At 35.2% G+C, this 27819-nt stretch overlaps 2 protein-coding genes across 2 annotated transcripts; both read left to right on the top strand.

Moving 5' to 3' along the window:
• The first annotated feature begins 362 nt into the window (after nt 1-362).
• LOC117340980 (WSC domain-containing protein 2-like) lies at nt 363-7726 on the top strand. The gene is made up of 2 exons (XM_033902769.1): nt 363-606; nt 7023-7726. Exons 1-2 carry the CDS (start codon nt 402-404, stop codon nt 7379-7381), a joined length of 564 nt encoding a protein of 187 aa, XP_033758660.1. The 5' UTR covers nt 363-401; the 3' UTR covers nt 7382-7726.
• Nucleotides 7727-12271: 4545 nt separating this feature from the next.
• Nucleotides 12272-26977, top strand: LOC117340494 (WSC domain-containing protein 1-like). The gene is made up of 5 exons (XM_033902254.1): nt 12272-12302; nt 13297-13331; nt 13850-13982; nt 16787-17104; nt 26547-26977. The coding sequence occupies exons 1-5, from the start codon at nt 12272-12274 to the stop codon at nt 26903-26905; spliced, it is 876 nt and encodes a 291-aa protein (XP_033758145.1). The 3' UTR covers nt 26906-26977.
• Nucleotides 26978-27819: the final 842 nt, after the last annotated feature.

Raw genomic sequence — 27819 nt, 5'->3', positions numbered from 1 at the left:
AGATAGAAAAGAAAACGAACATATTAATTTGTATTGGCTGATAACGAGACTTAAGTTAAAACAAAATTGGGCTGGAAAACGAAATTACTCATCTGTATTTGTTGATAAGGAAACTCAACTTTAATAATAATTATAATTGAGCAATGTAACGACAAAGTACGTCTGTATTGGCTGAATATCATACCCAACCATTGTAAAAATAAATAAGGCAGGGATACGAAATGACTCACCTAGTTTAGCTGATAATTGAATTGTATAATATAAGTTGGCATTATCTTCTTGTTGTAGGTTATTGTACTGGTACCGTCTACTGTGATAAATTCCTGAGTACCAATGGATTTCCGGGAGAATGTATCTTTCCTAATCATAAGTCGAAAGGTTGTATAGTGTACAAGAGTCACATGACGAATAAATTGACCCAGTTTCATAAGGCTGTGATTCTTATCAGAAATCCATTCGACGCTTTGAAGGCGTATTTCAACTGGAGTTTAGGGAAGACTCCCAATTTATTAGGAAATGGCACAGCCGTTGATGCATCAAAAAAGCCTAAAAAGCCACGGGATCGATTCCACGCCCTAGTGGACCGCTCTAGGTTCAACACTACTGGTAAGTTCCATATAGTATATTTCGTTCTCTGTCTTGAAGGTAGGGCTTACATAGTTTTTCTGATTTTTTAATTTCCATCAATAATGACAGTATATCAGCACTAATTTTAAGCTCAACTGCCTGAAGGTTCAGGTGAAGTTATGTCATATTCGGATACATCTAATATCATGTGCACATATTGCACATTGCTGTTTCATATGAACAGTTACACGACTCGGAATACACATATGTGAATTCTTTTGAAAAAAAGTGTCCCTTGATCTCTAGTGATATATATATATCGGACAACAACCTTGCCGACAGAGGGCTATCTTTGATTTTGACAATTGAAGTTTGTTATTTCTCTGAAAGTGCTGAATGGATGATCTCAAATTTCTTATTTAAGATCCCCTTGGTTCCTAATTATGCATATTACATTTTGTGATGATAGCAAAACAACATGACTGACAATTGAAGTTGATAAGCGCTAGATCTAAAACAAACACTGGTATTTATATTGGATGATGGACAGATGCTGTACCACGTTACAGAGCAATAACTTGGACACGATCAAATATCAAAACGCTTGGTTTATATAATGTAAAGATAATAGATGATGATGAAATATGCATGGGGAAAAAATAAAAAGATAAATGATTGTTTGTAGATATTGCTAACGAGAACCCTCCCCATTTTTGGTAAACATGTTGTTATTAATCATTAGTTATATCTGTGATAGGTTTTGAGATAGAGGCACTGAAATATCTAATGTTATGGATAATACTCTCCAACAAAGTTGATATACAAAAGTATGCAATGTGACACAACTTCGTGAAATGAAATAGAACAATACTCGTTACATTCATCTGATGACAAATACAAAATAAATTTCCTATTATGCAAATGCTCTGATTCTAGTACCTTCAATCTTACTTAGACGTGTATGTTTTATATAAATCTTTTAGTATCATGGTCGAGATTCTTAATAGTCAACCAACAGATATCAGAGAACTGTTAAGAGAAGAATTATTTGGCAATCATATGATGATTTTCAGCAGGAAGCCTCTGCTATTTGACTTCTTGAATCCATATATGGATGACTTATGGGATTCGTAGCAGAGAAATTTTAAAGACAATCAAGCTATGTATGGAGGATTAATAGATAGGAGAAATTGTATATCTGAATTAGCAAGACTTTAATCCACTACACCGGCAAAAATGATTAAAAAAATATTAAGAGAGGAAAATGTACTTAGTAAGAATAACTGTCTACGCACAATTATATTTTCCCTTTAATAATCTGAATCGTAACAAAAGACACATCGAGCATAAGAAACTTAGGCTAAAGATAATAAGCTTTAAATCAAATGATAATAATGAACGAAAAGTTCGAAATAAATGAGAAAACATTAACGGAAATTAACTTCGTTGGATTGATATATGCCTAAAACTGTTAAACATATTAACGAATATGAAAATTAAGGAATTTCGATGGAAGTGCTTACATCGACTACTATATACAGAAATGAAATAATCAAACTTGAAAAAAAGACGGAAAATGACATTTTCGTAAAACTAAAAATAAGGATACACAACATCTTTTCTTTAGATGTGAATATATGTAGAAAATTTAATCAAGAATACTGCTCCACGAAAATAGTCGATAGAGAGGAAAATGTAATTCTTGGGTTTTCTGGAAAAATTATTTCACTATTCTGGTTGATATTGTAAAATGTACCATTAATCGGATAATATGGAAATAAAGAAATTACATAAAATATAACAACAAACAGCCAAACATAGAGTTTAAAAAACTACAATTTAGGATGCAACGAAAATTCCGTTAATATTGTTACCCAATATTTGAAAATATACACTGAATTAGTGTTTACTAATAATTATGTATGAATAGATAGTTGATCAATTTGTAATACATGTGCGTGCAATTATATAATATTACAGTGATAGTTAAATGTACATGATTTTACTATTCCAATCCATGTTAAACATATTTATCAAGTATCGAGCTCTGTGATTAGAGCGAATTGAAAACAGCAAACTGTGTAAGGTGAAATACCTCCTTATGAAAAAATGAATTAACTAATTAACATCATATATTGTATTAACATATTCTTACGTTGCTATTTACATTAGGAAACATTTGGTTTAATCATCAAATATTATTTAAGAGAGCATTTACTGTTCAGAGATTGAACCCTTGGTAATCCCTATATTGAAAATAATATGCGCGCTGATAAATTTTTGATGTACCTCTCATCCCTGACAATCCTTATTTTGAAAATCATGTACATGGATATATATCTTTAATATGTATATATATCTTAATAACAAACTCACATCACTACAAAACTAGCCCTACACCTCTGGGTGGCGACTTCGAAACCTACGTAGTGCAGTTGCTTGGTACTGGCCATAGGTCGGTGGTTTTTCTCCGGGCACTCCGGTTTTCCTCTACCTTCAAAACCAGACACGTTCTTAAATTACCCTGGCTGTTAATAGGGCGTTAAACAAAACAAATCAAACCAAATTGTACAGTCATTGCGTTATCAATAATAAGGTATATGATTAGCAACTTGTTTTTGCCTCCGTAGTCATTAAGATAGTCTACCAATAATGTTTGTGAAATTTTGGTGATTTCAATTCAAGCGCTGAATTGAGTCGTAAATACTAAGTTGCCTAGACCTTCAATTCTTACGACCTACATTGCGGGACGCACTTATAGATAGACAGTAGGTTTGGTTCTGATGCTTTCATATGGTAGCAATTGACCCGTGACGAAACGTCAATGACCGGCAAGGCATGATATCCTCTCCATCTATGAATAATTGAAAACCTTACATCTCTATCAACAGGGGAGTGATATGGTTGCGAATTTCCCTTTAATCCTTTTCATAGACCTTTAACTGTCAACCCTGACACAATTTACATACGGGAAGACATTTGATCACAAAGGGTATACAGACTACATGATGTTCAACCAGAATTAGACACATGTGATAAAAGTCGAGCGAATATTCATACATAAATTGCCCATATCTACATTTTACTCCCATGCACGCGATCAACCGTTTACTGTCAGGCATTGGATGATTAATTGTTCCGACTTAAAAGGAATTGCTGACAGTATTTTTAATGTTACGTCTTTGAAATGTTGATTGGATACAATTTATGCATTGCTAATGGATGATTATTTACGTGCAATAGAATTGCATCATAAAATATTGTTTTACGACCAATCTGTTTTATATCAGTGATTTGTACATTTTTACCTTTTAAGAGTTTGAATGTGTTTTTCTGTGACCGTCCTTCTAGGCTGGTGTTGATTTTACCATAAATAACCTAAATTTTCGATTGACCGTCAAACAATAAAATACAATATTTCAAAAGGTCGATTTCAATAAATTTGATGCATATCATTTGCAATCTTTTAGTATCTGTTCGTTTTATTTTCAAATATGAACTGACCCTCTACTACACGCATATATCTCGGACACAGAGGGGGTCATCCCTAAATGGTCATAGCTATTTAACAACAATAAATAAAAAAAACAACCCTGATATCCTTTAATGATGTATGTAATTCCGCTTTGAAATCTTATCTGGATAACTGATTCTTAACATAGATAGAGTTTAAATACACCATGAATGTATGTAATTTGGATGTTAGCTTGCTATATTTATATCTCTGTATAACGTCCTAATAATACATTTTTTTTTCCCTATTTTAATGGGGCCAACATTTTGGTCTCTCTAAAGTCTAACCTCACTGAAATGGAATGTCAAACTCACATCGACAGGCTATCCCCTACCCCTTCCCCCGCTGCCCTGCAGGTCGGGCGTAAGAATTGTACCTGCTGCCCCCCTTGCATGATCGTAAGAGGCGACTAAATTTGGGATCTTATCTTTTCTTTCCTTTGACACTGCCTCACTTTTGGCCTTTAGTTGAGCGTTCGCACCCGTGAGGAAGGCTTTGGGTTCTGTCCCCTGGCCGAGACAAACCAGAGCCTTTAAAAAATGGTAGTTGCTGCTCCTGCTAAGCGCTCAGCATACATGGAGTGGGACGACTGGTTCGCCCGTTGTCAGTATAATGTGACCGGGTGGGGTGTCCTGCTCGGTGTCTTCGGCAGGATGCTTCAGTGAGGTAGCACTATAAATCGGCAAAAGTTCCGGCCTATCACAAGGAGACTTAACACGAACATACCGCAGCCTCCCAACACACACATACGCACTCAACACACGCATGCATGTCGCACGCACGGGAGGCCGTCCTTAAATGACCTAAGCTGTTAATAGGACGAAATAAACCAAACCATACCAAATCCCCTTCCCCCGGTTCATTAATTTGATAAAAAAAAATGTTGCCGAAGTCCATAAACCATACCGGTCAGCTCCTTCCAATCAGTATTTTAAGACAAAATTCGATTGGCTTGATTAGTACATATACATAACGTATATTGTATATCGCTGGATTTCTATTAAGATTGTCCTCAAAGCTATCGAAACAGAGGTCCCTTAAGTTAGTTTTAACTGTAGGATATGTTTTGGTATGTAAGAATTAAGGATCGGAGATCGCTTATAAACCTTATTAGAAAGAGGGAAATGTTGGTTGCACTGTTGATTGCACGAATTTATCTATTACCTGCTAGATGTAAAATGTTTCGCCAATCGCTTTTGCTATATTATATTTATTTCAGAAAGCATACACACATACATCATTTATTATCATAAAATGGAAACGTACATGTGGAATTAATGATGCCACATATATAAATTCAATAATAAATTATAATGTAATGTAATTATATAATATATATACATTTATGATAATAATATATTAGGAGCCGAGGTGGCCGTCTGGTTAAGGTGTCGCGACACTTTATCACTAGCCCTACACCTCTGGGTGGCGACTTCGAAACCTACGTAGTGCAGTTGCTTGGTACTGGCCATAGGTCGGTGGTTTTTCTCCGGGCACTCCGGTTTTCCTCTACCTTCAAAACCAGACACGTTCTTAAATTACCCTGGCTGTTAATAGGGCGTTAAACAAAACAAACCAAACCAAATTGTACAGTCATTGCGTTATCAATAATAAGGTATATGATTAGCAACTTGTTTTTGCCTCCGTAGTCATTAAGATAGTCTACCAATAATGTTAAATTTTGGTGATTTCAATTCAAGCGCTGAATTGAGTCGTAAATACTAAGTAGACGCAGCCGAAGGCTCGAATAAAATTCTGTCAATGGTTGACTAATCACGTCACTGACATTTGCAGCTCAAAGGAGTATTGTTAAATATTGTATTGTAGTGTAGTGTGAAAGAGTAGACATTTTAAAAGATTGTGCAAGGCTCACAGGGTGTTACCGTTTTCCAATGCAATTAATTTAAAGGTAACACAATACAAATGTTTCGCCCTTCAACGTTTCATGAGGTGGCGGAGGAATATGAAAAAAGTATCGAAAGAAAAGCCACAATTATGAGAGGAAGGTAGGATAGAGTAGACCAGCAATTTAAACAAATTTGCATACTTTACAGTATTAAGGTTCAGGCGTCAGGTATATACAGATAGTCTGCATCATGTCACTTTTCAATCATCACACATGCCAACCAGACCTCGGGGACAAACGACCATTATCAGTATATACAACCTGCAATCGCAATGGATTGAACAAAAACAAAAAACAGGATTTAAGCAGTTTTTAGAATTTGAAAAAAACTATTAAAATTATTTTTGTTTTTTCTGAAATTCAAAATTGAGCATGCAAATACACTTTACTTGTGTAGATGTTGTCACTGCTGAAGCAAATTACTTTTTTTTGATAGAACTGAACAACGTCCACATAAATGATGGTCTATATACGCTTGGTTCAGAACAAATATAAAATTGATAAAGTAATTTCGTGAACCGTCTAAGTCATTCAGCTTACAGTTGAATGTACAGATAAGGCGACTTCATTGATCTCCAAAGGAAAAAAAACAAACCCTTGAACTAATGTAAGCGACAATGCAGAACAAAAACGTCATCGGAAGAAGACAACATATTATTTTAAAAGAAAACAGACACAAACGTAAAGTTAAATATTCTGTTGATGTGTTTTCCCATAATTTCCCGATATTGTATTATGACGTGAACCGAGCGATACCAATATGTTTTGTTATATTTAATCTGTTCTGATAATTGAGCTATGTGCGAAAGATGACCACCAATCGTAGTAATTATGCTGCCATAGAGGAAACAAATGTTATCAAGTACAGTTGTTATGAAAATTACTTAAGTTGTATCATTCAGTCTTTATATTTTTACTTCTCTATACAATCACTGTAAGGTTTCTGTTTAAATCCATCTCAAACAAGGCAGCTATGGAATTCTAGATATTAAAAAAATGATCTGGACATGATGCGCTATTTTGTGTTTTTTTTAGGTTGGGACAAGTACGTCAAAGGGGAAATTCTTGAATGGAAGTCATCCTACCTAGTTTGGCTAAAGACATTTCCTAACAGTTCCATGGTGGTGCGCTATGTCGACATGAAAGAAAACCTCATCCCGACACTGAGACGGATCAGTAAATTTTTAAATGTTCAAACGACAGAGGCGGAATACATATGTACCGATTTCAATAAGGAGGGACGACATCACCGGAAACAGAAATATTCCCTAAAGACTAGCGATATCTTCACAGACGAGCATATTAACATAATAAATAGTGCGATTACGGAAGTTATGAGCGCGGCGAGATATAGATATGGATTAAAAGACTTTCTTTTTGCTTATGCCGATTAGTGTTTCGAATACGACACTACACCATTGTTCTCATATTGGAAAATGTATTTATATTTTAATTATATTTTAATCATCTGTCACTCTCATCAATACATCTAACAGTAGTTCGACGTTGTATTACTAAACCTAAAAAGTTTCCCAGGAGGTATATCAAACCTGTTTAATACTGCCATCATATGGTATCACCTTTAACCAGCAATTTCAAATATAAACATTGTGTGGTATCCCCTTGCCAAATCGCCAACGTTTACTGTTCTTTTTCCAAGTACCAATGATATCATCTTTGATGCATTAGTCATTTGTGTATAATCACACTTGAAGGTAAATAAAATGAGATGTATAGTATTGTTATATCCTGACATGATGTGATTGACGGTATGCAAAATAAGCTGTTGGTACTGGTCATATAAACCAGAGTCTAATCAACGAAGTAGACGATATTATTAGGTATCCAATGCAAACTTAATTTCATCAATCACTTAACTACCACTCGTTCATTTCCTTCAACCAAATTATTGTTTTAATGTATATTTAGCTATTTAACTGACAAATCTCTTCTTTCATCTTATAAATCTTGATCCAAATCCGATGATTACATATCAAGTCAATTTATAGTTATTTCGTATAATACTTTTGCCACTTTAGATAAACGTAAATAACTCAGAATGGTTTTCTATGACATTAGTTAGCCATTAGACCGGGTATGGCATCATGGCCTTCTTTCTAAACTTCGCAATTTAGTAAAAACGATAACCAAGTTTGACATTGCTATACATTGAAAAAATCATCAATAGTGTGTTTGCATTTCATTCTCACGTAATGGAGACGACAACTTCACAGTTTTAATTGAATTGTCCCCTTACATTTGTCATTTACATGCACTAGGGCATATCTTATTATCCTTAAACATTTTCATTTGATAATGCTATACACTCAGGCATAACATCTCTTCAATTTCTATTGAAAACTAAATTATCGCAAAGGTTTTTGATATAGTCGTCTCTCAAAAATAATGGCAAAGGATGGATACATGTATCATTTTTAATCATTTTAACTCCATACAAAAAATACCCCAACATACATTGATCTGTTACTTACATTATCTAAGAGGTCCAGGGTCAAGATATGTGGTCAGTGGCATACTGGGATGATTGGCTACCAAGTTTGTTCAAATGACCATCACGTACCGTATATTTGGTAACCTTCGTAGATAAAAGAATTCGTGATTTTCATTTTAATCAATTGAATGAAATTTGAGTGAATTAAGATTTTGCGATCTGGCTCTGCTCAAACTTGGTAGCCCTTTATCCCAGCATGCTACAGACCCAATATCAACTCCCTGGGACTCTCGGTTATTGAGAAGAAGTCGTTTAAAGGTTTTAGCCTTTTTGACCCCTATGACAATGAATGAAAGTTAAGGTCATTAAGGTCACTCATTTAAACAAACTCGGTAGCCCTTTATCCTAGCATGCTTCCGACCTAATATCAACTCCCTTGGACTCTTGGTTATTGAAAAGAAGTCGTTTAAAGGTTTTAGCCTTTTTGTCCCCTGTGACATTGATTGAAGGTCAAAGTAATTCATTTGAACAAACTTGGTAGCCCTTCACTCGAGCATGCTACAAACCTATTATCAACTCCCTGGGACTCTTGGTTATTGAGAAGAAGTAATTTAAAGATTTCATCCTATTTTATCCCTGTGACCTTGAATGAAGGTCAAGGTCATTCATTTGAACAGACTTCCTAGCCCTTTACCCCAGCATGCTACAGACCCAATATCAACTCCCTGGGACTCTTGGTTATTGAGAATAAGTTGTTTAATTTTTTAAGGATATTTGATCCCTGTGACCTTGAATGAAGGCCAAGGTCATTCATTTGAACAAACTTCGTAGCCCTTCACCCCAGCATGCTACGGACCCAACTTCCTGGGACTTTTGGTTATTGAGAAGAAGTTGTTTAAAGAGTTTAGCTTTTTTGACCCCTGTGGCCTTGAATGAAGGTCAACTTCATTCATTTGAACTAAATTGGTAGCCCTTCATTCACCCCAGGATGCTACAGGCCCAATATTAGGTCTCTAGGCATTTTGGTTATTGAGAAGAAGTTGTTTTAATGGAAAAGTTTACGCCGAACGGACGGACGGACGGACGACGGACGACGCGCAACGGCATAAGCTCACTTGCCCTTCGGGCAGGTGAGCTAAAAATGAAACCCTGTACAAAATCAATTAAAGAAATGTGACTGATCTGTGAACAAAACAAATAATAATATCATGTTCTATCAAGTTTTATGAAGAACTAGATGTTGACACAGAACAAATCTTACATACTCATGAAACAAAATTTTAGCAAATGGTACATCGAGAAATGACCTCATTAATGTCAACGTCGCTAATGAAACTTATTTGTTTTCACGCTTCCTCAATATAAAATACGCACTCGCCACACGCATGCATGTCGCACGCACGGGAGGCCGTCCTTAAATGACCTTAGCTGTTAACAGGACGTTAAACAAAATAAACCAACCAACCATCCTCAATATAATTACAAGTATTGATATTTTTGTAGACAACATTACCTATTATCAAGTAGTATTTTGGTGTATATGGAGGCACGCTGGTCTAGCAGTAGGACGCAGGGCTATGTGACCGAGGGGTCGCTAGTTCGAATCACAACACAGGTGCTGTGTGCTATCGGTATATATTTTACTCTGTAGTGTGTTACAGTCGACTCAGCTGCGAAATGAGTATGTGGTAGGTCAGAGCCAGAAATATCGTGTGTAAGACATTGACTGGTTGGTAAAGGTCAAATAACCACACATAACGAGTTGGCTTTTAGATGGCTATGTTGTAATGATGTTGTGATATATATATATATAAATCAAATTATTATTTATTATTATGATATGTAAGCATACCTCCAGTTGTAGAGTGAAAACGACATTTATGCCTACGTAATCGTGGTCATAGATGTGTTCTCCAAGTTCCCTAAAATCCCGATAATAAGCCTGAATCGAAGTTAGGCCGGTCTCGATAATATGCCGGCTTTATCTTTCATTTTGTCAACTGTCATAACCCTCTGCTGTTTTTTTGTTGTTGTTTTTTTTTAAATAAAAACCCCATTTGCTAAACATACATAAACATGTATATATATTACCAAATCCGTCCATGAATTTGATTTTTGTTTTTTTTCTTGGGCTAAATAACGGATTGAAAATGTTTGGCTTTAATTTGTTTCCGACTGGTAGTTTCATAATATTTCATCTGCAGGTATACCTGGTACTTGTATTACATATAAACATGTGTATCCAACGGCAGAAAAAAATATGAACATTTCAGATAATTTGGGTAAATGTCAACAACATCGACCTCTGCATTCTCTTCCTGGTATGCTTACCTGTTGATTGTTCAGGTGTATCGACTACGTGACAACTGCCGGCGATATTTCATGTTCTTGTTGAACTAACGATATATCTATGAAAAGTGACCAACCTATATCAGTCGATATAATGGATGAGGTAATCAGAGGTAAGGACGACAGGTTATTTTTGATATAATTACTTAATTCAACATGCATTGTTGTGTCTATGAACATATAGTAAAACAATCACATGGTTACCCTGTGACATGTTTTGCTCAAAGTTAGTTGTGCATTTGAAATATCGAACATATGTTTATAAGCAAGGAATGAAGTTTTTCGACCTGTATATCTAGTCGAGTTCAAGATAAAGAAAAAATAAATGTAATGAATGATTTTGTGTAATTAAGAATAGTGCTGACGATTTCATTAACAATTATTTGCAACGAGGAGTGTTATTCATTAATGATTTTTTTTTCTGGTGGAAATTAGCACGGTCTCGTAAATAAGCCTTACTTGCCTAAATGACTTCAAAAATAAGGCGGCTTAATCTATACCTTAAACTTCATTTCTTATTTCATACAGGCTAAACCGAATACACGATTTAATCGTGATTGTAATTGCGGTACAATCGCACATCACATAATTGTTAGCGCACCGTGTGTGAACGATGTGTGCACGATATGGCCGCAAGATATTTTGATGCTGTATGCGATCTTTCAAATGTTGTTACATTGACTCTTTGATGTCATCGCACATACTAGTGGATTTTTAGTAATAGGGCTTACTTGCTTAAAGCTGACATTACATGTTAGAGAATTTCAAAATGAAATAAAAAAAAACCCAAACAAACAAACAACGGTTCATTATTCACAAATCGATCCTCTTTTAATTAGAGTGTGTTTCGATAATAGTATCTATGGATGTACCGGCGTTTTAGTTTATACTCTGCTTGGAGACTCATACCCGGATTCAACTATATCAAGGCCCTTGCGTAGTCAAAATAGTATTGATATTATAATATATGTGCAAAGCGACACATCTCAACCTGCATCCTTCATTAAAGCCCTTTCACGTTCTTTTTACATTATACCATTAGACAATTCAAATAGATGTCGGAAAAGAGACATGGGAGTAAACTGTGGCTGTGAGCTATATTTGGGTTCATCTCAAAACATTCTGAAGACGGTGTTAAATATAAGCCGTTACGCTCTAGCAAGCAACAAAACTGGTTTGTACGACAAAAATTACTAGATTGTGATCACATCTGAAATATATGCTTTATGGTAAAGTGTGCGAGAAATCATCGGGCACAAGTCTAAATCATACATTTGATATTCAAAGTTTTGGTATATAGAAGGATTGTATTTTTGCATTAATGATGATCGCTAGTGTATGATGGTTTTCATTCTATAATGTACTATATACTATCAACAAAACCTCTATGAAAAAACACCAGTCTCAAAAGAATGAAAGTGCTACATAATTTTTTTCCATCCAGAAAGCATTAATTAATTTGTTACGCAACAGATGGAGCATCATGCCTGAATCTGCTGAGCCAGTGTCTACAGGTAGGCAATACGATGTTAACACTGCAAATTTACGACAAACCATCAGGACTGAGGAGTGTGTTATCCACGCATTTCATCTTATTTGATATCTAACAACATGTAAGTTCTGTATATGCATGATATAACCCCCATAAAATATTACAAAAATCTTCAGTAAGATTCATTGGATAAAGATGCAATGAGGATTTGAATTTGTTTTTAGTTTATGATAGATAATAACGGCATGCTTTCAATCATAAGTCACCCATCGACTGAAATAGACAATTTTGATTTATCGTTGACTCGGACGGTAAAATGAATTGTTAAATAACAATGGGTTTTGTATATACCAGATTAGACATTCATTTCGTACTGCAATAGAGATCCATGGAACGGCTTTGTCTCTTGCTCATTTGTGATGACAAATATTTATGTAGATATGCATATTATATTTTATGATATATATTAAGATAAACGCGGATATTTCTGCATTGTACTTTATTTTTATCAGTTAAAATGGGTGTGAGCAATGTTACATGTGGCCGATTATCGTCGCTTACCATAGCCTCTATTCGTGTTGAGATATACCTGTGAAACAGATTTTTTGAGACGTCAGTTGAAGAAAATGGCCGATAGGAGAATGTGGACATGGCAATTCTACATTTGATATATCTCAGGAGTTGGCAGCGATTTACGTAGGATACAGTAGAAATAATAAAAATTAAAAAAAAAAAAAACGAAAAAAAAAAAAAAGGGGGGGATTGACATGTGTGGTTATACTATATATTATATGCTATATATTTAAAGCGTTTCATGGTCAACGCGAAGTTATGATATGCAAGCACGCGAACAAATAGAACTACTTCAGATCTATACATAATTTGCAACTTATCATTTAGGATGAATTTAGAAGATAGAATTACTGACCATATGCACTACTCTGCTATAACGTCAGGTAAACGTGTTGATATTCGCGTGCGCGATCAGTTCACTCTTTGTAAACTACTTATTGTAGGTGTGTTTGCATGGACGGCCATTGTTAAAGTGCAAGTATGTGTAACAATTTTACTAAAGTGCAAGTACGTGTAACAATTTTACTTGGTTTATTGAGGTCAAATCCTGGTTTAGACTCTTCTGCAGGGCGATTCAACACTCGCGGTTAAGGTACATACGTTATTCCAAATGAATCAAATGGCCTGTCCTTGTGAAAGAAATAAAAAAAAACATTGTTCTGTATCTGATTTCATTTTGAAGGTGAGCGTTTTGTAATCGATGCTATTTTTTCTGTTCTGTTTTAATCGTCTGACGATAAATTGTGTAATATAACCGAGCATCAATGAGACCCACATCCTACCGACCGCTTGGTAGCATTTAGTTCCAACCAGGAATCTAATAAGACAAGGCTTATCATGTTTTCCATTTCACGCAAATGTTTTGGAGCAATTTTCGGCATGTTTGGGCTTGGATTTCTACTTGTTATCAATACTGATTTTAATCTGTATCACTCAAACCATGGATTAAGTCCCAGTTCTGTTCTGGATATTTCAAGAAGTCATCCGATTTTTCAGGCTGAATCGGAATTCTGTCCTTTGCGAAATGTTGCTATTATGACAAAAAACGCCAGTTTTATACGTGTAGCTCTTCTGAGCTACCCAGGGTCGGGAAACACATGGACAAGGCATATGATCCAACAACTCACAGGTATAGTGTATCTTTTTTAAGCTCATTATCGAACACCTCTTTCATAATAAACAATTGTAAGTAGTCTATGCATACATTTCCCTTTTTGGGCATTTCACCTATTCCAATTTCACATTCACAATATTCTATGACCTGACGGTTTCGAGGACGTTATGCGTGTTTCTTCAGCCTTTCAAAATGTATCTCTCTTGAAAAAAATCTTTAGTAGTCGATTACTGTCAGGAAGGTCATGATTGTTTTTGTATTGCTGAACGTCCTATCAGCACTTAGCGAGAGCCTCAACTTTGGGACTGATGCATGTAAATAGTGTATGTGTGTGTGTTTTGTACGTTTGTGTGTGGTCTCCTTATAAGGAACTGAGTACAACTTTATAGTGCAGCATAAATGAAACAAACTACTAAAAATACCCAGGAGGAAACCCCAGTCAGACACATTGTACTGATATCGGGTGAACCAGTAGTTACACTCTAAAACAATGCTGAGCGCTAAGCAAACAACCATTTTACGCTCACCTGGACCGAAGTCTAGTGAGCTTATTCCATGGCGCGGCATCCGTCGTCCGTCCGTCGTCCGTTCGTCGTCCGTCAACATTTGTTTAGATCGCTACTAGTCATAAAATACTTAGTGGATTTTAAGCAAATTTGGTCAGATACATCCTTGGGAAAAGGGGAATAGATTTTGTTTAATGACGGTTCTGACCACCAAGGGGCCAAAGGGGCGGGCCTGATAGGGGAAATAGAGGTAGTTGCTTTAAAGTGGCTACTTGTCATAAAGTGATTGGTTGATTCCAACAAAATTTGGTCAGCAAAATCCTTGGGGGAAGGGGAACATATTGTGCATAAATGGTGACTCTGACCTCCCAAGGGGCCAGAGAGACAAGGGCCCGATGGGGGAAATAGAGCTAACGCCTTTAAATCGCTACTAGTCATAAACCTACGAATGTTTTTGAACCAAATTTAGTCAGAAACATCTTATCAGCGGAACATATTATGCATAAATGATGGTTATGACTCCCCTAGGGGCCATTTGGAAAAAGAGAAACAGATTTTGAATGGTGGCGCTGACCTTAGGGGGATGGAGCCCTATAGGATAAATAAAGATTAGTCCTTTAAATCGCTAAATAGTCATTAATAGTCAATATATTTGTTTGGTCAGAAACCGCCATGGGGAAGGGAACAGATATGTTCATAAATAGTATCTCTGACCAACCCAGACGTATGCCCTAGGGTCTTTCCTCACCCCTACGTACTAAGTTTCTTTGATATATCTTAGAGACCACTTAGATCCCCATCCTCTAAACATTTATAGCATTGTTGGGGATGAAGAGATAACAAAAATCATGTTGTAGATATAGGCCCTGGGGTATTTCCCCATCCATAGGGGCTGGGTTTCCTGGTTACATTTTTGAAAATCTTGAGAGCCCACCCTATAACCATATATTTCATTGTTGGGCATCTAGAGATAAACACAATCATGATGTTAAAATGGGCCATGGCATAATACCACACCTCCAAGGATCTACCAGCAGTGTCTTGGCTATATTTTTGAAACTGTTGAGATCCCCATCCTATAACCATGTATAAGTAATCCCATCGGTCTTTCCCTAACCAAAAGGATTAAGTTTCTTTAAACACAATCATTTTATAAAAACAATCCCCGGGGTCTTTTCACACCCTTAGAGTGTCTGGACTTCACTTCTTGGTTATTTCTTTAAATCAGTTGAGATCCCTACACTATAATTTTTCAGACATTGTTTGAGATTGACAAATAAAGCTATTAACGAAATGAACATTTACATTATTTTGACGTTCGGTCAAATCCAACCAGGTGAGCAATACAGGGCCCATGGACCTCTTGTTATACCCTCTGGTATGTCCCGGCTTTGTGACAGGTCCAAAAAGCCTTCCTCGTTGGGGCGAACGCTGAAAATAAGGCCAAAAGTGAGGCAGTGTCAAAGAAGACATTATGAAAAAAATATTGTCTTAAAGAAGAGACATTATTTTGTTCCAAATTTAGTCACCTTCTTTGATCATGAAATGGAGGCAACACGTGCAACTATAACACCCTCCCTCAGGGCAGCCAGGTGTGTTGTGTAAATGGGGACAAGTCGAATGTAAAATTAGCGAAGTTAGTGAGGAACTCACGTTACATGGGTGTTACTATGAAGAAACGTTCCAATTACAATGTGGAATTCGAAATATTCACCCTGTCCCCGTTTTAATGAAAGTTGTGGACTCTATCCCGTGGCTTGAAAAGTGGTTATAACTTTGTTCCTGCTTAATGCTGAGTATTTCTATGGATACGAACGAACAGTCCGCCCTTTCTCAGGTTAGTTGACCTTTGAAATGCTTGTTGTTTCTTTGAGAGGGTAATTAAGTTAAGTAGCATCAGATCCTTCATCTTTATGTATAGCATACATATAAAACAAATAAACAGCAAAGATATCAGAACACTGAATAAGATGACCTTATGCCATGCGAGAAAAAAAACCTGTTCCTACCGATGCTAATCTTCTGCGAATTCCAGAAGCAACGGATAAGCGATAAAACAATTTTTTTGAGTATTTGATCCTTTCCTAATAATAAGTTACTTGAACCGTAATCATGAAGAACGGATACATTTGGATTCCACTGTGTTAACATTATGATAGGAAAGGAAAACGAAATAATTATACTGTAACGGTTAATAAAGAAACTTAATTGAAGTAAAACAAAATAAGGCAGAAAAACGAAATAATGAATCTTGATTGGCTGATCCGTTCAGATTATATAATAAGATAATTTGGAGCTATTTTCTTGTTATAGGTTATTGTACTGGAACCGTCTACTGTGATAAATTCCTGAGTGTCCGTGGATTTCCGGGAGAATGTATCTTTCCCAATCATAAGTCGAAAGGTTGTATAGTGTATAAAAGTCATAGGACGAAGAATTTGACCCAGTTTCAGAAGGCTGTGATTTTGATCAGAAATCCATTTGACGCTTTGAAGGCGTTTTTCAACTGGAGTTCAGGGAAGACTCCTAAATCAGCAGGAAATAATACGACTGTCGATGCACCAAAACAGTCTAAAAAACCACGTGATCGATTCCATGCCCTTGTGGACCGGTCTAGTTTCAACACTACTGGTGAGTTCAATATGCTATCTTTCGTTCTCTGGCTTGAAGGTAGGGCGTACTTCGTTTTTTCGGAATTTATTATAACTGAGTTTAAGCTCAACTGCCTGATAATCTGGTGAAGTTATGTCGGGGGGGGGGGGGGGGGGGGGGGTGTCCATTGTTTGTCTGTAAAGCGTAAGTTTTACCTTAAAAACGATCAATTCTCAATTAACATATGGACAAGGGAAATTATATTCGACCGGTAGTATAGGCGAAATAGAATCAAAGTTTATAGGGAACACCCAACCAATTGAAAAAAATAGATTTTTGAAACATCCCCGGTGTATAGAAAGTTGAGCCAAGGATAAAATATCTGGCAGCCACTGATTGGCCAGTATGATATGAAGTAAGAAAATAGATATGTAGACTGATAGGCAGCTATCCATAAGAAATGTTGATATAAATTTCGTAAGTCCGATTGAATTTTTTTCCAAAAGTTCAGGTAATAATAATTAACAGGTAAGCATTTCAGATTTTTAAGAATGTTTACTTCGAAATTCACCCATTTTCAAAATGGCTACCCTGGAGAAAATTTGAGCTGAAGGACCCACCTTTTTTGATAATGTGTTTTATGAGACCCTAAACTTTCGTTATAAACCATAATTGTCATATTGAATTCATGAGTTTGAATGAAATACTCCAAAACGTTAACACTAAAGTATATGGAAAAACAATTGGTTGGTTGGTCCCTAATACGCGTAAAGTCAAATCTGGTGATATAAAAGCAGCTGTTGTGATATATAAACATTAGTGAACATATCGGTTATTGTATGCAATGTATTTGATACACATTAGTTTATTATATTATCCATTTTATATTATTATTGCATTTTTGCGCATGTTTTAAAGAAATTAAAAAAAACAGCTGTAAATAGTAAGCCACATGGTTAGCCATCTTTAATGCAAATATTTGATCCAGCTACGTCTGTTAATTGTACCACAATCGTGATTTTGTATGCCTATAAATAACCTAAGATTTGCAATGTAGATGACCCTTGAAATTAAGATCACCGCAGTCAGTTGTGTTTTCCTCATATAACATGTATTTAGGTCACGTCTGTTGCCACTATGTATCATTACCTCAGATCATAGCATCACAAGTTTAAGGATAAAGTAACAGTTACATGATACATTTCTACTCGCTTCTTTGCCTCATTTGTATGTTTATTGTTTTGTTTTACTTCCTTTCTCTTAAGTTGATCAGGTCTGCATCGTCTGATCTAATTTTTTAAGAGGCTTGTGTTTGATTTCCCTTCATCCTTTTTATGTCTTTGAAGCTTGAGATATAATATACGAATAGTGCATATTAAGTAGTAGTCTTGTTTATATTAATTGACATGCCTGTCTAGTTAATTGCAAACAAGCATTCTAGATTTCCAGGTAAATACAACTTTTTCTAACGCAATATAGGTATGTTATTCAACTTCGAAGGCAGCCATAATCATTATAGCTGTTGAATAATATATATTTTATTTCACACGTGGAAAACCCTCTCAATACGTTTTGATCGGTTTACACGGTGACCGTTGACGGGGAATATTTTTTAATCATGTTTTCATTGGCTATCGTTTGTAGGCCGTTTCACAATGTCCGGGAAATGATAACGCATAAAAAGTTGTTCGCAGTTATTTTGGTTACATGTATATTTCGGAAAAAAATTATTGATATGAAAATAAAAATCTTGCGTATTATTTGTAAGGATTTGTAATAAATTGTAATATTTCCACACAAAAACTGATTTGTTGAAAAGAAAACAAGTTGGCATAAAGCAGGTACAATTATCCCCAGAATAGTTTTTCTATTGTAGTCGTAACAGGTCATACAAACCCTTTGTTGTATATGGTATACTCTGCGAGCTTCTATTAAAGTAGTTAGTTTCAATCAATCTCAATACGTTTTAATCGCACAAGGAAATTAAAGACCATTATTGTCTTCACCCACCATCTAAATATTGTGTTTTATACGTCAGTAGTCAATCTTTAACGGACAATAAGAAATCATCGATTTCGCCAAATCTAAACGGAAAATAGGCTTCTTAATTGAATCTGTAGCTTAAAGCCTAATACATTTTATTCAGGTGTATGATGTAAAGAGGGATGATATGATCATCTTTCCAAAATATTTTCCAAATTTTTAACAATTACCGAAGAGATACAGCTTAAAGTCATATTAGCAAAAGGCTTAAATGTAACACAACACACACAAGCATAATGTTTGATAATATTCGATCCGTTTTAACTATTTACTTTTTAATTAAAACAACGTCATATGGAAGAGGTGTAACAGAGTCATCGGTCCTTACGGAACGAAATTTATATACGACTAAATGTAGCTATCAACTGGTATAGAGTAGCGATTTGAGAATGAAAAACGGAAACCAAATTGTTCGCTGAAACTTTAAACGTTTTAGGCCTCGGTGCGATCAACCGTTTGGTATACGTGTTAGTTCTGGGAGAAAATCTAATAAGTGGATATGTTGGGTTATATTTGGCATTTTCACAACTATATTATGTATACATCAGTAGTATTAAAACTGACGAGACTGAAATCATAAGTAGTCAAAGTAATTGTTAGAGAAACGGTACATTTGGGTTCTGACAGAACGGACACAATAGAGTTTCGAAAATCATGTCGATTTCGTGTAATTTTACAGAAGCTTTTAGGAAATTCTTTCTGGAAGTCTCGAGTAAAGAGCGTATCTGGTTCAACCTGTATAAAAAGTCAACCACTGAAATAATTAAAAGCTTGCCTTAGATTCAATGTCAATTATAACAAGTACTATTGTTCTTAAAATACGAATTAAAATGTATTTATTCTATATATAGTATACACTACTTATCTTCACCAACTGGTTGTAGTTGTATCGAAATGTCACGTGTCGACCTGTATAGGTATAAATGTACTTTGTGAGAAAAGGACCCAAGACGATGCGTCCTCGTTACTTGTAACATGCTGTATGTGCTGTATCGCGAATATATTTTGGTTTCGTTCATCCTCACCTGTCACACGTAACACTGCCAAACATGGACAAGCACGGACATTACCGAACAGGTAACATACTATATATGGGAATACCAATCGACATATGGACAGTAACGAATACTTAACAGGACACTGGCAGTAAATGTATTATAGAAAATTACCTAACAAGAATTGAAACAAGAGATCCCAGAGGGATCTTGGCGCCCACCATTGAACGATCTTTATAGGTTCCATGTCAGATTGATCTTTTCTCTATTTTTCCCTTCCTTTTTGCTAATCTGTGTAAATTGAATCCAAACGTTTAAAATATAGCGCCTTCTTTGTGCCAAAGATAATAAAAATGTATGTGTTACGGGGAAATTGATACAATATCATTTCATTTTAGTAAGCTAATTATGAGAGTATTACTCACCGAAATGAATACAATTTTAATATAAAAGTAACAATAGCAATTTCAATTTGTTTATTAACCTTGAGCTTTATAGCTCATCAGTAGAAACATGTACATTGTTCAGTTGGCGGGCACTGCATGATATCGACGTAATGAAAATAAATTGTGTAGAGAATGTACATATCAAAATTAGGTAATATGTATTAAATCATACTTTCCCGTAGTTGTGTAGCATCATATATGTATTTACTCAGCATTGATAAACTTTGAAATTAGTTGTTAATATTAATTGGGTCAACTTGAATACAAATGTTTTTTTTTCTAGTAGTACGTTTTAATACATCTTGATCTTTGGGTTTTGAAAGAATTGGCAAATTAACAGAAATTGATACTCGTCTTCTATGACGTCAGAGTTACAAACTCTACACAGACGTAAATTTCTTGCAATATTCTGATAACATCCTGTTTCAATATGAAGGGTATGTGCCGATAGACGAATTCTAGTCAAAGTAATTCTATTACGTTTTGTGATGTTTTTATATAAATAGTATTGTAGTGAGATATCATCTACTAATGCCTATACACATAACATCTTGAGGAACTTATACATAAATTCTTTGTTTGTTGCATGATAAATCGATAGAAGCATTAATGTTGTTTTGATTTAACCACATTTCACCGAAGCCAAGTGCAAAAAGTGTATCTTTGACAAAAATCACCCAATTAAAATCATTATTCCTTTCTGGCATATACATTAGTTCCTCGAACGCAGCTTTGAGAATACAGTTCTTAGTGTTTAATAGCTTAAAACCAATACTTTATCAATTTATAATGCTGGGTATATACAATTGGAAACATACCCAGCTCAAAATAAGCCATAACAGTACATGTTGATTTTTTAACATGTTATATCCTTTTACAAAATTTAAGTTGTATCTTTTCAATGTCAATAGCCTTACAGGTACCCCATACTGCAGAGGCATAGAATATTATACATTTCACATATGTATTAAAACAGGTTCACAAGTGTAACACAGTTCAATTGCAAAGAATTACATTTTGAAAACAGTGCAAATACAGCTTTTCGCCCTTGATCGGCTGTTTTTGTAGTGGACTAAAATTATTGTTGAATATAAAAACAACTTCAAAACATGTGAACTGGTTTACGACTTGGAGTGGAGCTGCTCAACATTATAAAAACACTTATCATCTTTATGTAAATTGACACTTTTTCAAAAAACAACTATTTTCTTTTTATACATATCCAACATATCTTGTAAGTCACTCGTAGTTTCAGTTAGCAATACCAAATCATCAGCATACATCATTAGAAAAAAGGCTTAACATTACACTATATTGATATAAGGAATATAAATTATGATGCATGAAAGTAGAATAAATGACGAGAGAAAGCTTTCCTACGACTATGTTTTGTCTAACAAATACAAACAGAAAAAAAACTAAACATGAACATTCTGAAAATAACATGTTAGATATCATATATGCTAAGAAGCTACAGTTTTGAATATATTAGAAACAGGAGATAAAAGATGAATTCGAGCGAGAAAATGTTCTTTTTACATTAAGCGAAATGTTCTGAAGTTAGTAAATGCAACTCCCACGCCCACACTGCAATGGACAAACATTCTCAGAAGGCGCGTTTTCATTGCAGGCCTCAGACTGCAACTGTTTTCCCACTTTGTTCTACTTAAGAAACAACAAATTAGAATTTTGGAATTTCTTCAAAAAATCTGGTTTTTATTTCATGTTTAACTATTCAAACTATATAGATATTGAAAAGGCATAATTTTCCATAATTTTCACATCTTTGTTAATATTGCATGTGCGACGTAGTACATTAATATGTATAAAAAAGAAGAATCAAGAAGTATAAACAGTTACTCTGCGGAAGTTTACGCATGTCAGAGTAAGACATGCCACTTATTGTTCAGGAACAACCCAAACTAATATAAGCTGCTACTTGATATTTGAGAGGAATAAAGAGAGGTAACGGGCTTACGTAATTATATTTAATTAGTTTTAAGTATTCAATGTTTTTAGATCCGATCCAAAATAACTGATTGGGTATTAAACAATCCAATTAGACTGAATCCTTGTTTATTTACCCTTATACATGGAAACTAATAAAATTACAGAGACTTCATATCATGACATTTTAAAATCTTGGATGGCGTTTCACTATTTATATATATTTCAATTTTTCCTCAAGTTGGACTCAATGAAATTAGCAAACTTAATCGGTTTCATTTGCTCATTACTATTTTACTCGACCGACTAGACATGCACAATCCGGAACTCCTCGGGCTTTTCCGCATTTGGACTTGCACAAGCTTCGAGACATTAGTATCTAGACCGACTTTTTTATTCGAAAAAAAAATTGAAATATAAGGATTGAATCTTGATTTGGTCGATTTCATGGGGTCATGAACTGAGTTGCTCTTGAGACAAATTCAACATGAACAGTTCATTAAATTTATCCCAAGAGCAACTCAATCCATGACCCCATGAAATCGACCAAATCAAGATTCAATCCTTAATACAACTGTGCAGAAACCGAGCCAAGGGACAGAAGCTAGGTTTGCTTTTAGGAATTCACAAGAATGATAATGAAGACCAATATGTGTTGTAAATGTCAATTAGTGATGACTCATCAATTTCATAACAATGTTAATGGTTTACATCCAAAATAATTAAGATTGGAGAAATCAGCATTTGTAATCTTACAGAAAGATGGGGTAAAAATTGGCATTCATGACCCAGTTCAAACTTTGAACAAGGTGATCCCGAAACTGACCCAAGAGACAGCAGCTGTGTTTGCTGTTAGAAATACACAAGAATAATAATGGGAACCTATATGTGCTGTAAATGTCATTTAATAATGACTTATCAACTATTAACTAGAATATCAATTACATAACAGTGTTAATGGTATACTAATAAAGGAAAAGAAAATAAAAAATGAAAAGATTGCATAAATCAAAATTTGTAATCTAACAGAAAGATGGGGTTCGATTGATAATTGACTTCTTTTACAAATATACTTGCCGACCAAGTTCTCGAATTCGTTGTCATGACTTGCTTGTTGGAGTGATGAAATAGTTATCTTTTAGCGACTCGTTACATAATTAAAATAAGTGTTAAAGGTGTACTGTCATCGATACATGTTTATGGACCATGGGATGAAAATTCAAGTCCCTTTGATTTGATTCGACGACTTGATATTTTCAAAAACTCGAACTAGGATGCCTCGAATACCCTGTTTAACTCGAATTATTATCCCTGTCCCGGCCAAACCTTTTCTAAATAACAACCTTAATATACCCAGCTCGCGACACATTCAAATTGTCTATGGTCCCAATGCGCGAATAGGCGGAACTGCCACAACTGAAATCACAACCTTGGCCGGGTAACGCGGTAAATGTTTTTACAAGAGCGGACAACGTTACACGCTGTGCAGTGTGCGTTCTATAATAGAATTGTGTGGTTGTATCGTGCAAACGAATGTGCGCACCATGAGGGATCCAACCTAATTGTATGTGGTAGCTATCGCGGTTTTTATGAATTAAGGTATTGAATTCAAATAATGTTAAAATGTTCGGAACGATTTGGGTAAAAATATTTGATATACATAGTTTTTTTTAGGATATCTTTCATTTAATTACATGGTCAAGTTTATCTTGGAGTCTAATTAAAGAAATAAAATCAAATGCTGTTATTTCATCAACTAGATAGTAGCGACTTTTAATCATCAAGGGCTCCGGTCCATGACCTTACTTACTATTACTAGCCATCCATGCGTGAATTGTCGGATGTCACATAGAGAATTCATACTGAATATACCCTTGATTATACCAGTTCCGTGTGCTTATATACACACGAAAACATAGATGATCTCATGTCGTTTCGATAAATAAACTTTCGTTGACTCTGTGGTCATTCAGTAAACTGTAAACATTCGTGTGTGGAGACCGATGTTGGATTATACTTTATTTCAAATCAATTCACTTTATGTTTAAGTGCTAGACCTGTGGAAAGAAAGAAGCAGACTATAAATGATCTAAATTAGTCTCACAAATCTATTGCATTTCTTCGTCACCAAATTGAAGTAAAACACACTGGCTATACAGTGCAATATACGTTAGGAAATCCTAGATTCATGCAAATATAATATGAACGTAATACTATTTATGTAGGTCAATGCAGATAATCATTGCTTCCTTGTTTACTTCATACAGATTAAGATTTCATAAACAAAAATTATGCTTGTAATATAAAGATAGCATGGACATGTTTTCGGCGTTTCACAGTATTGAACTCCGATCTTACGAAACCGTAGAGATGTGCGATTAAATTGCACATTTGACAATTGTGCGCACGATGTATGCATAATGTCGTTACTGTATTAAGAGATCCCACAATTGTAGCATGGCATATAGACTTGTGTGAGACCAGTTTCATCCAGATTTTATCAAATATTTCCCCAAAAGTGCTAACTTGGGATGCCTTTCAGACCAAGACGTCAAGGGTCAATTACACTGTTAACAAATTTATACATTCTATTTTGATATGCAGATTTGAAATTTTTGTTAAAACGTTTTCAATGTCAAGGTTGACGGTTATATTCTTTTTTTCCCGAATTATATAGCTTATAAGTGTTGAAAACCTATATTTAAAAACTGTGGTTTGTACCACAAGATTGGCCAGATCTACATTTGTTATTTTAATATACACGTGATTGTACTAAGGCATTTTTTGCATGATTTACATATTCGTTTGTTTAATGTTCTTTTGTTTCATGCTCACTTTTACACACAATTTGTTTACCGAAATTATCTTTTTATTGTTAGCGGGCATACTTATATTGTAACTGTAAATGGAACAGCACATAAACTGGCTAAATACTTTTAAATGGCTGTTAGCAGAGGCCATACAGTATAATGTGACCGGGTGGGGTGTCCTGCTGGGTGTCTTCGGTGAGGTAGCACTATAAATCGGCAAAGGTTCCGGCCTATCACAAGGAGACTTAACACGAACTTACAGCATCCTCCCAAAACACACATACGCACTCACCACACGCATGCATGTCGCACGCACGGGAGGCGGTCCTTTAATGACCTTAGCTGTTAATAGGACGTTTAAAAAACCAAACCATTCCAAACTTTAGTAAATTGATCAAGAGAATACACGTTGGTTGCCTACTAAAATTTGTGTAGATGGTCATCGTTTGACTTGTTTAAAGTTAGTCACTACTGAAGCAAATTACTTTTTGTTCAGATAGAAAATGAATACATAAAGGATTGGCATAAAATAGAACTTGCAAGTTAGGCTGCATATATATGCTTATTTGTAGTGTTTGTTACAAATGACACCGACTTACATACCACTGTACTAGGGAAAGGGAAGTTTGAGGGTTAAGCCTATGTTAGATGCCGCGAGCATTTCATTAAAATATCAACGATTCGATACAAAGATTTAAATAATTTGTCTTACATATGTTATTTAATTTGATGATTCATACATGGATATCGGTACTCCAATCCATATCGAGAATTACGAGGGAGGTGGTGGTGTGAAGTTGGCAAGGATCATTGCAATATCTCACTTCCGTACAAGTCTATTTTACTCTCATCAAATTGTATTTCAACGACTCGAACCCCAGAAAAATCTACCTTTCCATGAGGACAACCCTCTTACCATGTCATCCCAATGTTGACCCGCGGCAAACAAATTTGTCCATGATGATATTCCAAATGTTACAGGACCCAATTAAGTGAGAAATGTAAAAGTAGTTAATGGTTAAAGGCCAGAAGGTTAGCCAGTCATAACTGTTGGAGATAACAAATGACCAATCGGAGGCTTCGAAACAATAACACAGTATTACGAATTTGATCCCGTGCCATATAAGTAGTAAAACAAGCGCATTTATGTATTAAACAAGTGTATTTGCATATTTTTTTCTCTCTAAAAGTGAAATTATAAATGACAACAAAAATGTTCTGTTATTTTGTGTTTTTTTAGGTTGGAATAAATACGTCAAAGCACAAATTCGTCAATGGAAGTCATCCTATCTGGTTTGGCTAAAGACATTTCCAAAACGTTCAATGGTGGTTCGCTATGTGGATTTAAAAGAAAACCTCATCCCGACACTGAGACGGATCAGTAAATTTTTAAATGTTCCAACGACAGAGGCGGAATACATATGTACCGATTTCAATAAGGAGGGACAACATCACCGGAAACAGAAATATTCCATAAAGACTAGCGACATCTTCACAGACGAGCATATTAGCATAATAAATGGTGCCATTACGGAAGTTATGAGTGCAGCGAGGTATAGATATAGATTGAAAGACTTTATTTTTGATAATGAATATTGATTAAAATATGACACAACATCCGTTTTCTCATATTGGAGCATGTATTATATTTTAGTTTCCTTTCCGAGTGTTATTGAGATCATCTTTGATGCTTTAGTCCCATGCGTATACTCGCCTTCATAGATTAATCAAAATGCCATGTATGATATTGTTATATCCGGTTATGACGTGATTGACGTAATGCAAAATAATCTTATCTTGTTTGTCTATGTTAAATCAATGTATTACATAGCTGGTCCGTTTTACCATACTATATGACATATCGTTCCATACATGTGTGTAATAACATTATTGTGACGTCACAACTAATTTACACAAGAATAAATGACGCCGTGTGGAGTCGAAACACATTCGTTTGCCTTTGGTAGAAAAAAAAGATAAAAAAAAAAAATCACCATTATTTTCGTAGATAAAAACTATGTGATCAACAGAATCTTTCAACTGTTGATATGTTATGTAAGATTCATTAAACTTCTGTTGTATAGACCACTCGCTGGAAAGCTAATGGCAAAACGAAGTATTGAACTCGTTTAATAATTTCCATGTTACCAAGCTACACCTATAAGAACACCAATAGCTGTCCTTCTGAAAATTCCATTCATAATTAAATTCACTTATCGACAGATAGTACAAATGTAAACAACAAGAGATCCCAGAGGGATCTTGGTGCCCACCATTGAATGATCTTTATAGGTTCCATGTCGGATTGATGTTCTCTCTATTTTTCCCTTCCTTTTACTAATCTGTGCAAATTGAGAAACATCCCTTCAGCACTTTTTAAATAAGGAAACCTATATATGAGATTTAGCGATAATGGCTGTTTGTTGGCCATGTTGTTTTCAGGACGGATTGGTCCAAAAATGCAAAATGATGTACCAAGGTCGCCCATGTTACTTTCCGATTAGTCTCGAAAT

This window comes from Pecten maximus, chromosome 13 (assembly GCF_902652985.1).
Source record: "Pecten maximus chromosome 13, xPecMax1.1, whole genome shotgun sequence".
Classification (NCBI taxonomy): domain Eukaryota; kingdom Metazoa; phylum Mollusca; class Bivalvia; order Pectinida; family Pectinidae; genus Pecten; species Pecten maximus.
This window is presented reverse-complemented; position numbering and strand designations above follow the sequence as displayed.